This window comes from Telopea speciosissima, chromosome 1 (assembly GCF_018873765.1).
Source record: "Telopea speciosissima isolate NSW1024214 ecotype Mountain lineage chromosome 1, Tspe_v1, whole genome shotgun sequence".
In the NCBI taxonomy this organism is placed as follows: domain Eukaryota; kingdom Viridiplantae; phylum Streptophyta; class Magnoliopsida; order Proteales; family Proteaceae; genus Telopea; species Telopea speciosissima.
Genome location: NC_057916.1, coordinates 2,742,316 through 2,755,207, shown reverse-complemented (window position 1 = coordinate 2,755,207; position 12,892 = coordinate 2,742,316). Strand labels below are relative to the sequence as shown.

At 38.6% G+C, this 12,892-nt stretch overlaps 2 protein-coding genes across 3 annotated transcripts; one reads left to right on the top strand and one right to left on the bottom strand.

The window, feature by feature from the left end:
- Positions 1–235: 235 nt before the first annotated feature.
- Positions 236–3,296, top strand: LOC122648502 (TSL-kinase interacting protein 1). Of its 2 annotated transcripts, XM_043841709.1 has the most exons (8): positions 236–437; positions 823–986; positions 1,101–1,342; positions 1,421–1,568; positions 1,681–2,090; positions 2,423–2,427; positions 2,853–2,968; positions 3,071–3,296. In XM_043841709.1, exons 1-8 carry the CDS (start codon positions 353–355, stop codon positions 3,224–3,226), a joined length of 1,326 nt encoding a protein of 441 aa, XP_043697644.1. In that variant the 5' UTR covers positions 236–352; the 3' UTR covers positions 3,227–3,296. The 2 variants fall into 2 exon arrangements, with proteins under 2 accessions (XP_043697644.1, XP_043697645.1); XM_043841710.1 differs by lacking the exons at positions 2,423–2,427; positions 3,071–3,296 and having other exon boundaries at positions 1,681–2,098; positions 2,858–2,968.
- An 853-nt stretch (positions 3,297–4,149) lies between these two features.
- LOC122648500 (cytochrome P450 CYP82D47-like) lies at positions 4,150–6,438 on the bottom strand. Its single transcript, XM_043841707.1, has 2 exons — positions 5,433–6,438; positions 4,150–4,777 (listed from the first exon to the last, which is right to left on the bottom strand). The coding sequence occupies exons 1-2, from the start codon at positions 6,423–6,425 to the stop codon at positions 4,157–4,159; spliced, it is 1,614 nt and encodes a 537-aa protein (XP_043697642.1). The 5' UTR covers positions 6,426–6,438; the 3' UTR covers positions 4,150–4,156.
- Positions 6,439–12,892: the final 6,454 nt, after the last annotated feature.

The window sequence follows — 12,892 nt, the reverse complement described above, 5'->3', positions numbered from 1 at the left end:
TGTGTTAGCTTGTTAGATTCTGTTGTCTATATCCATGTAATACTATCCTCATCTGAAACTCAAATGTTATGAGGAACTTTATTGTTCTATTTGCATGCCTTGGTTTTGTGGTTTTTATTTGTAATTTAAAGAATGAGTCAGAGATTGTTCTGTCGTATGCTGTGAAGCTGTATGGTGTTAGCATGTGCTAATAATGTGAGTCCATTGCAAACTAAGAATATTTATTCTGATAATGTATCTCAGGCAGAAAGCTAGCTCATTCTTGACTCCTCACCCCTGTTACAGGAAGAACTGGCTTCTTGGAAGAAGAGTCTGATCAGAAATTCTATTGTCACCCAAGTTGACTATTGCCATGAAAACTTCTGGGAAGCAAAGGAGAAGAAAGGATGAGGCTTCACTAAAGAGCAATACTACTATAGGCATTAGTTCCACCAGAGGCAAAACATCTGCAAAGAGAACTGATAGGAAGCAATGTAAATCTGCACCTAAGTTGTGCCATCTTAGTGGTATTACTTTCCCGTCCTTTTTTAAGTTTGTTGAGGCTTTCTTGGAACCCTTCTTTGCAGAAGCAAAACACACACACACACTCTCTCTCTCTCTCTCTCTATATATATATATATATATCTTAGTCTGGGAAATGGATTCACTCAAATTCAACATCTTATTTGAGGATCTGCTTTAATTTGAAAGCATGGACAGATACATCCCTTGGTTCTGACTTGCCTTCACGTGGCTTAGACATAAATGCATTTGGTTGCTTACTTATTCAAAGAGATTCTGAATCCATTTATATAGCCTAACTCTGGATGATTCTCTTTACAGGAAAAAATGAGACTAGTTTGGTTGGAAAAGATGAGCACCTTTTGTCTTCTAGAACAACAAATGATGTGCTTGAGCATGGCCATGGACAGACACAACAACCTTCTGTGAAGATCAAGCTCCAACTTTTCCCTATAGATGAACAAACACGCTTAGGACTGGAAAAGGTGAAGTCAAGAACACAACTATGACAATGTTCAAGCATTTAGAAGCCCTACAAACAGTAATATTTAAAAGTAGCATTGAAGGCCATACTTCTTTCATTTTTATACACATTACAGGATGGCCATAATCCGCACTTGGAGCTTTCTTTAAAAGCTCAGAAAAGGATACACTCAGTGGTAAAGCATCTCAATAAGAAGTGGGGAAGTTCAAGCATAGCAATGGGGGAGCTCATGCTATTCCCGTACAGCATTCAGATGGAAAATCTATCTGTGTACAAAAGATGGACTTTGAAGGACATTGATACTAGTGCGGAAGATGTATATGCAGTAATTGGCAGGCCTTCCATTTTCCGCTTGAGGTCTTAACTTCATTTTGTTGTGATTTTTGTCATTAAGATCTATCTCGTTCAACTTGCTGACTTGGTCTCTTTATCAAGGTATGGCTGGTTCTCTAATTTCGAGCCTAAAAAGCTTCAGTTACCTCTCACCTCCAGCGGCTTTGAGGAAGGATTACAATCTGAAGACAAACAAAATGATTTTAGTAAGAAAGTGGAGATCATGGAAAGAGAAAAGCAAAGATTTGAGGTAACAAAATCATAGCACCTCTACCAATTGAATCTGCAAATATTTTTTAGCAGCTGCTTCCTCAACATACTTTTGCATTTTGGTTGTTATAATTATTCATATTTGTATCCAGGATGAAACAAGAACAAACAAAGGAGTCACATTATCATCAGTTGCATGTCCTGATAGTCTCACAAACATTAGCATCGGAGGTCTGCTGTCAGAAGCTTCCCTGCAGGGTAACACCAGTTGTGATCCAGTTATTGGGAATGATTTGTGCTTGCAGCAAGTTCCATTCACCTGTGATTCATTTGATGCTGCTATTTCAAATCTTATACATGGTCGTGCTCAAGGCCCAAAACTATCCTCTAATGGATCTTTTTCATCCATCTTGGATGCGGAAGAAACATGCCATGCATTTCCATTTCAAAAAATGTTGTCGCTAGGTGAAAATCTCCTCCCTGCTGCAAGAAGTGCTCCTTCTGGATGTTGCAGTCAAGATGCTAGTTCCAAGTCATTCAAAATCTCCAATTCGGTTGAGGTTTGCCCTTCGTCATTTTATTTATGATTATCACTGTTGCTAATAGGGAACATTTTTATTAGGTCAAACTCAGTAGTTGGATACTGGTACATTTACTTGTTCCGATGCCTGTGTGATAATTCATGATATTCGAACTGTTAAATGGTCAGGGGATTTTTAGTATCAGAGATGCTGGCTCATTACTGCAGTTTGTCATGCTGTTCTATTTAGGGTTGGCTTTGAGATGGTTGTGTTGGGTCGATCACAAAAGGTAACGACTAAACAACCACCCCAAACCAAATCCTCCTATTAGGTATGTTCAAAACAATTATTAAAATACAAAAAACAGATCCAGGGAAAGGGTGGTTCTGTGTTAGGTAGGAAGGCTCATGATATGCTGTTCTTTAATCTGTAGAATATTTCTTGTTCCCCAAAATCAAATGGGAATTTGCAGTTCACAATGGCTGAACCTACGTTCTCTAAATTCTCTAAATACTGATCTGTGGAGTTTACATGTGGGGAAGAGAACAAAATTTCCACTCTGATCCTAACCATCTAACATCCTTACAAATCTTGGATTCCTATATTTTCTGAATTCTGACTGTTAGTGTCGTGGGGATGGTTAAGATGGTTTGATCACTAGAGTCCGTGATATTCTTTCGTTTGTCCTGCTTCACTGCTACTTACACTTTTGCTGTTAAATGGTCTTCAGGGTTGTCTATATTTTTACTTTTTGGTATTCTAATTATACTAAAAAAGTAACTAACCTTACTAGGTGTTTTTGCATCAAACTGAACACACCCAGGAACATGCTCCACAAGCACCAAAGGATGACTTGCTACCTCAGACACCAGGAATAAATAATGTTGAAAGCAGCCTTGGGCTGGCAGACATCAAATGGGTACTTAACATCCTGTAATTTTGTTAAGCTTCTTGATTAAATTGGTTCTGTGCTGAAGTTGACCATAAATCTGATTACTAATCCATAATCACTTGAATGCAGACTGATTCTTTGGGGCCATTAGACCTGGGTTTATCATCCTTGCGTCAGATAATGAGCGGGGACAGTATTAGCCTCAGTGGATTCTTTGGCAGCAGTCTAGATGCATTCCATGGCTGCTCACTCTTTTCAAGAGATGGAAAGGCTCCTGCAACTTGAAAAAAAGAAGCCTCGAAACCTGATTTATTAAAGAATGAGCACAACAATTGAACCTGTTTCATGTAGTTTGGTACCTGGCCAGGTAAATCTTTTTGGTTGTGTTTGGTTGGCAAGAAAAGAAAGTTGAAATTTTTTTGAAAAAGAAGAGAGTACCTGGCTAGGTAAATCTTTTTAGTGCTTTCTTCTGCAAATTGTTCAAAACCAAGATTAAAAACCACAAGCCTTTTTAGATAGTTGTAAATACCATATAAAAAATATTACCGAAAAAAAAATACCATAGAAAATGTGTGATATAAGTTAATTCATGACTGAACTGGGGACTCAAATTTGACGCTTGACTAATGTATAGATTGATAGTATTTTACATATAAAATGGTAGAAGATTGGTTGTATGGGCCACCCACTTAGTTACTCCTAGCTTGGCAGTACACCTAGTTCTGCTGTGTGGATGGATGATGTTATTTCTACCATGGATAGCTAGAGAATCATCTGTATTAGGCATGTGTTAAATTTCAGACTAAATTTGAATCATATACATATATGCTAATGTATCCTCTTGGTGGTCCATGCACCTTGTTCATAGACTTGAATTTTTCAATGCTTTATTTTGCCACCAAGTAAACTCTATTTTGGATGAGATTTGACATGTGATGAGTAGAAAACTTGATCAAAGTTGGAGATGAATGGAAGATGGCATTTAAATCTATAATAGTGGTTGGTAATGCCTTTTGGGTAGTCAAATGTCCCTTTGAAATTTATGAGGGTTATCACCCTCCTTAGCAAGCAAGCTTTATATCCCTTCAAAGAAAGCAAGAAAATCCTAACATGACAATTACAAACTTCACAGAGAGGAGGAGCATTAATTATAACTCCAAGCATCTGCTGCCTCGAAAATAAGTAACTTTTATTTCCATACACACAACCCCTTGATTAATATCCATAAAGCTTAGGAGGAAGGCGTGGGGTAAGGAGGACTTCAAGTGGTGATGCCTTGATGTTGGTCAGCCCTGGGCTCTCTGTCATATCCACAGGTGCATTGGAAGGAGTTGCAAACTCGAAGCTATGAATCAAACGAGCCAAACCCAAGTGCAGAGCTTGAAGAGCAAAAGAAATCCCAGGACACATTCGCCTGCCAGAGCCAAAAGGTATGTACTCATAATGCTGACCTCGAAGATCCAAATGGCTTTTTAGAAACCTCTCTGGTTGAAATTCTAATGGGTCTGACCATACTGTTGGATCTCTATGAATCTTATAGAGATTTGGCAATATACGAGTTCCTACTGGAATGTGAAAACCAGCTACGGTACACTCTTCTATGGCTTCATGTTGAGCAGCAATTGGAGCTGCAGGGTAGAGACGCAACGTCTCTTTGACTATTGCTTGGAGATATTCCAATTTAGCCATATCTGATTCGTCCACTTGTCTGTCCTTGCCAACGACCATGTCCAACTCAGCTTGAGCCCTTTTTAAAACATGAGGATTGTTGAGCAGTAATGAGAGTGCCCATGTGAAACTAACCACAGTAGTGTCATTGCCACCTAGAATCATAGTCTGCATATGCAACAAAATTACATCAAACCAGTTAATTATGTAAATTAGAATAAAACTTATCACTAACATTAATTAAAGGACAAAGTTTTCCTCCACCCTTGGAGGACGATGGTTCACTCACCATCCTAGGGTTCACAAACCCCTTCTAGGATTTTTGTATGTTCCAAAATACCCTCCCGATACTCATTCCCGCCCTCTCCCACCCCTCGGCGAATGAGATCCCATTCATCGGGGGTGGAGGAAACTCGGTCCTTAATTAAAACAATTAAAAACAAGATGATTTATTTGATTCCTTATTTGGTTTGGTTTGAAAATAGGTAATTTAGTTTGGTTTGATGGTTCTTATCATGAAATTGAAACTGAACTGAACCGAAGAAAGTTTCAAGATTTTGAAACCAAAATCGATCTGATATAATTCATTTTGGTTTGATCTCGGCAAAATGACCACTCTGCCCCCTATGAAAGGTGGAAATCCCACCCCCAAGATGCTTCTACTAGCACTCTCATTGGCCCCCATGCACACGCAACGGGCCACGCTCCCTCATAGAGAACCCTCCCCCTAAAGTAAATAGAAAAAAAAAAAATTAAAAGAATAGAATGAATGAAAATTAACTATATATCTTCATTCATTTGTCTATATATATGTACTACTCACTAGGCAATTAGCTTTGATGATCGTATCAGCATCATAATCTGGTGATGAGAGCTTTGATTCCTCCAAGAGGGATATCATAACATCCATGAAGTCTTGATGATCACCCTTGTTGGCAGATAATCGCTTCTGCTTATGCTCCTTCAACCATCCATCGACTATAGAATCCAAGTTTTTGGCAGTCTTCTTCATGGCTTTCTCATATCCCTGCAAGTCCAAACCTTCAAGAAAAGGAAATGCATCTGACAACACAAATAGACCCATAAAGTGAAAAAAATCTCTAACTCCTTCTTGACACCTCTCCGCCTCCGCTGCATCAGATTTTGTAGTTTCCGGTCCAAAGTATCGCTTCCCAGCCACCATTCGAACAATAATATTTATTGTCAAATCTCCAAACCATTTCTTCATATCAACCAAAACTCCTAAGTTTTGGCCACCTTCTTGCTTCTTCTCTGCAACAACCCACTTGTTGTATGTGTCTTTTATGAAGGCATCGATCTCAGAGGCTCTGACATGCTTAAGCATATCAAGTCGACGATTGGAGAGAAGCTCGAGCATGGAAATCTTACGGACTTCACGCCAATAAGTTCCATAATGAGTGAAGGCGAATAAAGCATTGTTATAACCGATGAGCTTTGTGGTGAGTTTCTTGGGTCGACTGGCAAGAGCTTTATCACTTGTACTATAAATTTCCTTTGCCACTTCCCAATTACTTACCACCAAAGCAGGTGTCATACCAAAACGAATGGTGAATGCTGGTCCATATTTGTCAGCTAAGTTTCCCAAAGTAATGTGAGGAAGGGAATTACCACCTAACATAGGGAGGTGACCAATTATTGGCCATGCACCGGCAGCTTCTGGTGGAAGAACCCTTTTATTACCACTCTTATTGAGCTTTGTTGGATTCGTTGACCTCCATTGAAGTAAGTAGTAAAGAAATACCAAGAAGGAAAAGAACATCACTGTTGTTGGGAGTTGAAGAAGAAGAGAATCCATAATTGGTTAGCTTTGTTGGGCTAACCCTTATGAGATTGGTAAAAGTGGAGATCGAATAAGCTCAACTTAAATGGGTTGAGGTCAAGAGAGCTTGAGATTTCTCACATATTTATATATACTAGCAATTAATTTCATAGGTAGCAAGAAGAATCCCATAAAGAATTTTATAGACAGAATATCTTTTTGTCCTTGTGGATTGGGATGAGGACATTAAATATCCAGCTTCTAAGGAGAACAATCTCTCTCTCCCCATGCGGGCAGGCCAGCCCGCATTGTGCACAAAGCAGGCAGGCAGGCAGACAAGTCTGCTGGCCCGAGCATGCATGGCTGCACGTACCATGCCTTTCAATGACTCAAATGTCTTGCGGCTCTTGCTGGAACTTTCTGCCCACCCGTGGCTTTCTGTGAGTCTTGTATTAATTAATATTTGATATTATATAACACATGAGGTGACAGCCATGAATGGGAAGGTCCACGATCATGATAGCCCTTGTGGTTTGAATCCGGATCAGCTATCCACATGTGACGGGTGGGGACAGATTTGAACTCCTATGGTTTTTAGCTTGCAACTCCATAAAGCATCCGAATATTGTTTCCTTGTTATCTTCTGATATATTAATTTTTTTTATATAGGATTCTTCTGATATTTTTATAATATTTTTTGATAAAAAGTTAATTATACTCAAAAAATTGTGTCAAGGTCGTAGTTTACGGAAAATTATCTCTTCCAGTTTCTTGTCTGGCCCAGTTCTCCAATGCCTCAATAAGGGGAGTATCCCATCCGGATAGACTGTTCGGGTAGAGGTAGGGTGGTCATTGTGCCCTCTTGTTAGGGGCACTAGGAATTGGAATCCAGATCCTCTCCAATGACATTTAACAACGAGAATCGAAAAAATCCCATAGTTGAAATTAGATTATATTATCGTACACGAGATAGACAAAACCTTCCTAACTAGAGAATCAATGTTTATCTCCTTAAAAGCATACTGCAAATTATATATATATAAGCAGATCGAACCGAGCCAGATTTCTTGCCCATGCGAGTTAAAGGCCACCCTCTTCTCTCTTGATCATTTAGTGACTAACGGCCAATCAATCTTTCTAGAAGTACCCCGCAAATTGGAAAGAAGATCTCACTTGATGGATAACAATTTGGACAACATGGCAAGCACCCCAATAGTTTTGTGAGGAAGTAAGAAGAAGATGAAGATGATGTTGGGTAGGGTTTTTGAAACTATAATGTGTGAATAACATCATAACCCTCATCTATAAGTCATCCACTGTTCTTTTTTAGTTGTGAGCCACATGGGTCTAAGCTGTTTAAGTCCCCAGTGGGATTAAGGTTTTGAGTGTGAGGTTTTAGTTATCATGAGCTTGAATTACTGTTTTGCATTTCAAGTCCAAATGGGCTTGAAACTCAAGTGTTGGGTACTGAAACCAATTACCCATTGTACTAATTATCAAACGCTTATGCAATGTTGTGTTTCAGAAACCCTTGTGGGGTCTTGTACACTTGAACTTTATAATATTAAATTTAGTGATAGGGGATGATCCCACTACAAGAAAACAGCGAATCGACAACAATTGGAAAGCGGATATAGGAGGGAATTTTTTTTTAGGGTAAATTACACATCATCCCCTGGTTTTCAAATGAAACTCAGATCATCCCCTGGTTTTTTGAAAAAATTTAAATCACCCCCTCTACAGTAACAGTATTAGTATGCTTTTAGTTATTGGTATGAAAGGACAATTTTACCTTATACTAAAACATTATAATTAAATTTATAATACTACCCTTTCTTCATCTTCAACATTTGTCAAGCCTAGTTTAGGGATTTAAATTTATTTAACTGGTTGACATCATCACTTAATAGCATAAAACTAACTGTAGAGACTAATTTGTCATATTGGGGTCTAAACTAGGGGTGATCTTAGTTTCGTTTGAAACCAGGGGGTGACATGTAATTTACTTTTTATTTTTATTTTTTATCATTGCTATTTTATCCGCCTAGTTCTTTTGATTGGAAGTTTTATATATTCTATCTACTCGTAGGATAGATTTGGTCTCTCCTCTCAAACCTTTTTGCAGGATAGATTCGTAACGGCATTGATGGAGACTAACACCGATTTCGATTGATCCGTATTGGTGGATCAATAAGGACAAGAGTAAAAAATGTTTAAAAGAATCTAATTTTTCAAAGAAAAAAAAAAAAAACAGGGATAAACCTAATTGATCCAGATTGATATATGATTGGTATCGACTGAGACCAATACCAATTCCTGGCTGATTCTGTATCGATAGATTGGTACGGACAAAGGAAATATGTAAAAATATAAAATTAAAAAAAAACTAATTTTTTGAAGAAAACAAGGGTAAAACTAACTGAATAGACTCATACGAATCAATATCAGTTGCAACTGATACCGATTCCTGGTTGATCTCAAGTTGGTGGATTGGTACGGACAATGGTAAAAATGTTAAAAAAAAAAATCTAATTTTTTTTTTAAAAAAAAGAAAAAGAAAACAAGGGTAAACCTAACTGATTTGAACCGACACAGATCAATCCATATCAGTATGGGATGAGACCGATACGAATATCGGTCACAACCAATATCGATTCCTAGCCGATTCCATATTGATGGATCGGTTCGGACAAGGTTAAAATGTAAAAAAAGAAAAAAAAAAAAGAAAACAGTGGTAAACCTAACTGAACTAGGCTGATAGGAATCGGTATCTACTGAGACCGATATTGATTACTGGCTGATCTTGTATCGGTGGATCAGTACAGATAAAGGAAATAATATATAAAAAAAGGGAAAAATTACGTATACGACCCCCTGTACTTTGCCTTAAGTACAAATCGACCTGAAGTTTCAAAAAATGAACGAGTACACCCCCTCTACTTTCAAAACCATGCTAAAAAACTGTCTGGTAGCAAATAAACATTAAGTGATGACGTGGTTTTAAACTGGACATGAAATGACTAATTAACCCTTAGATATCCACTAACCTAAGGAGTAGGTGAAGAGATCCCCTCTTCTTTTAACTTCTTCCCCAAATTAGAAGACCCAAGTTGCAAATACCCATAAAAGGTCAGAAGCTCATGGTTCAAGATTACAAAGATCACATAGCCATGGAACAACGGAAATGGGCCAAACCATCGTACACGTCATCGATAGGGGCCCTCCTTGCCAAGGAGTCAGTCACACTGTTAATCTCCCTTGGAAAAATCAAAGTGAAAAAAACAAAACACAAAGAAGCCTGGGAGGTAAAGAATGTCTTCCAAGACAACCCTCAAAACAAGGGGTGATGTGATGAAGAAATCCGATCCCATTCTGTGAAAAAGAGATAACCTCTCTATTATCGGATCCAAGAACAACCTTCTCATAACCTTCTGAAATGGATTTTTGTTTGAATAACTGGAGATTAGAATTCCAGTCGTAGCCGGCATTAACCAAAATAAGGCAAAACTTCAGTAATGTGGGTACTTGATCCTCCATAATCTGAGAAATGATGTAGATTGCTACTTGATATTTTGGTAAGTAATCAGACTTCGTGTGTTGTCTAATAGACTTAGGAAGAGGTTGTTCCTGTGACGGATCCAAATCCTCTATGGAGCGCTGCCGTAGCAGCCTGTGCGGTACAGACTGAGTCACGTGTGCAAAGATCACCTTACCCCTGCCCAAATGCCTTGCCCAAGTGGGGGTAAGGCAATCATAGCGCGCGCGGCCCAGTCTACGTCGCACAGGCCGCTACGGGCAGTTGGGTCGTAGACGATCTGAATTATCCTGTGACGCAAATGCTTGTTGAAAATGATTGCTATCTTCCAAGGGTTTTAAAGATCGGAATGGGATTTGAATCAGTCCCCGATTTCAATCGGTCCCACTACAAGAAAAAGGCGCTTCGGCAACAATTGGAATGAGGGCACAGTAGCGGTAAATTTTTTTATTTTTTGGTAGAAGCAACGGTAATTTTTTTATTCGCTGATATATATCGATAGGGGCGCTGTTCTCAGTGCTGCAACGGAGGCTGCACCCAGACACATGGGGGTGGGCGCAATGACCACCCTGCCCTCTTGAGTGGTAGGCCCATGTGCTTGGACACAGCCTGCATTGCGGCACAGAGAACATTCTCCCATATTGATATTATGTGACGGTAATATTTTACCGTTGCTATTTACCTAAAAAAATATATATTTTACCGTTACCAAATACATACTAACAATGGTATAATATGACTGCACTTATAGTGAATAACATATTATATAAATAGAAGCGGTAATATTTTATTGCTACTGAATATTAGTATTTAGCAGTTGTAAAATATTACTGTTTCTAAAAATTTAATAGTGAGAAAGAAGGGTGCTTGATTGCGTGGGTAGTGTAGTGCCCGCTTGATAACCTTACTGCTATTTCTGTTTTGGTTATGTGCAGAGAAACAACAGAACAGTTTTTTTCTTTTTTGTGCTAAGAAACCATTTTTTACCCGCTTGGTAAACCTGTTCTGGAAAATGTTTTTCTTTCTTCACTTTTTCCTCTTCTTCTTCTTCTCTTGGTTATGGGTCTTGTCTGCAATTGCAACCTGCTTTTAAATCTTTTATCAATGGATCGTACCTTCTGTGTGTGTTTGCTTGGCGAGTCGTTGACTTGGCCAACTTGTATTTCTTCCCTTCTCCTCTTGGTACGATTCCCTTCCTCCTTTCAATTTCTTCCCTTTTTTATTTTTTCCTTACCCATGCATCCCTGTTTTGTTCTGTTCAGTCCCAGCTTGATCTGGTTCTACAAGAGAGACACAGATCCTTCTCAATTATTCATCTTTCCATCCCAAACTCTAGGGTTTGAATTGATCCTCTTGTGCGACCCTAGCCCTTGTTTCTTACACCCTAAATCCAACCTTGTTGTCATATATCAAACTGAAATCAAATCTGATCTCTGTTCTACCACCAGGTGTGATTTCAGTGGCTTGGCTTTATTTCTGGCTTGATCTTTTGGGTGAATAGTACTCTGTACTTAAGAGGGTAGTCCATTCGGATACCTACCCTGAAATTTCCCTTCGATTGGGCTTTCAATGAGGGAGGTCATCTCGTTTCAAGTAATGGAGAAAGCATATCGAACCGGTGATTTTATTGAAGTTTGTAGCAACGATGAAGGTTTCTTGGGTTCCTACTTCGCCGCAAAGTTTCTCAAGTGGGAAACCCTAATAACCACGGCTTTCAGTTCACTCCAATGGATGAACACAGAAACCGTGGTTCTTAGGGTTTCTGTGAACCAAATCGCGCACAGAGAGCGAGCGACAGAAAGAGAGAGAGAGAGGAAGAGATAGAGTGAGAGAAACAAAGGGATAGAGTACGTGGTTGATCTTACCTCTAAGATGAGTTGCAGGTTGTACAAGGTTTCAATGGCTAGAGGCGTGAGAGGTGAGGGAGAGTTTAGAGACGTTGAGAGGTGAGAGCGAGGTTAGAGGTGTGAGCAGTTTATCGGGCACAACTTTTAATTTTCAGCACAGAACGACATGTTCTGTCAAAAGTCTTCCAGGGAGCATAAATTTTGATTTATGTTTCCAGAAACACTCACAAAAAACACTTCGTTATCAAGCGGTTTTTGGGTGTTTTCCCGTTTCTCGAAACGAAAAAACCCCTAAAACTATTTCTCGTAAGGTTATCAAGCGGGCTCGTATATTCTACTCAGTCAATCTATCCTCGGATTGAAAGTATGCAATGGTTCAGTCAATCTCTGAATCCTCGGATTGAAAATATGCAATAATGACCATTTATTTCATTTAAGTAATAAATATTTCTTCTTTAAATAAAATAAAAAAATTTATTATTTAATTCTTAAGGTTTTTCAACAAAACCTCTTAACATATATCTCTCTCTCTCACATATACCTATCCGCCCGGTTTTTTGGTTGGAAGTTTAAATCTTCTGTCTACTCTTGCACATATGCTTTTGTAGGATTGATTTGGTGTCTCTCTCTCTCTCTCATACCTTTTTACAGAATAGATTCGTAACGGTATCAGTGGAGAACGACACCAATTTTGGTTGATCCGTACTAGTAGATCAGTATCGACAAAGGTAAATAATGTTTAAAAAAAATCTGTATTTTTTTTTAAGAAAAAAAAGGGTAAATCTAATGGATCCAGATTGATATTTGATCGATATCGGCTGAGATCAATACCAATTCATGGCCGATCCTGTATCGCTGGATCGATACGGACAAGCATAAAAATGTTGGAAAAAAAAAACTCTAATTTTAGAAATGTATAAAAAAAATCTAAGTTCTTGAAGAAAACATGTGTAAACCTAACTGATCCGGATCGATGCAAAATGATCCAGATCGGTTTCGGATGAGACCGATACTTAATCGTATCGGTATCAATTGAGATCGATACTGATTCCTTATACGTTTTGTTCCTTGTCTTCTAAGATAAAGCTTGTTCTTGTATGAATATTATTTTATATATTCTC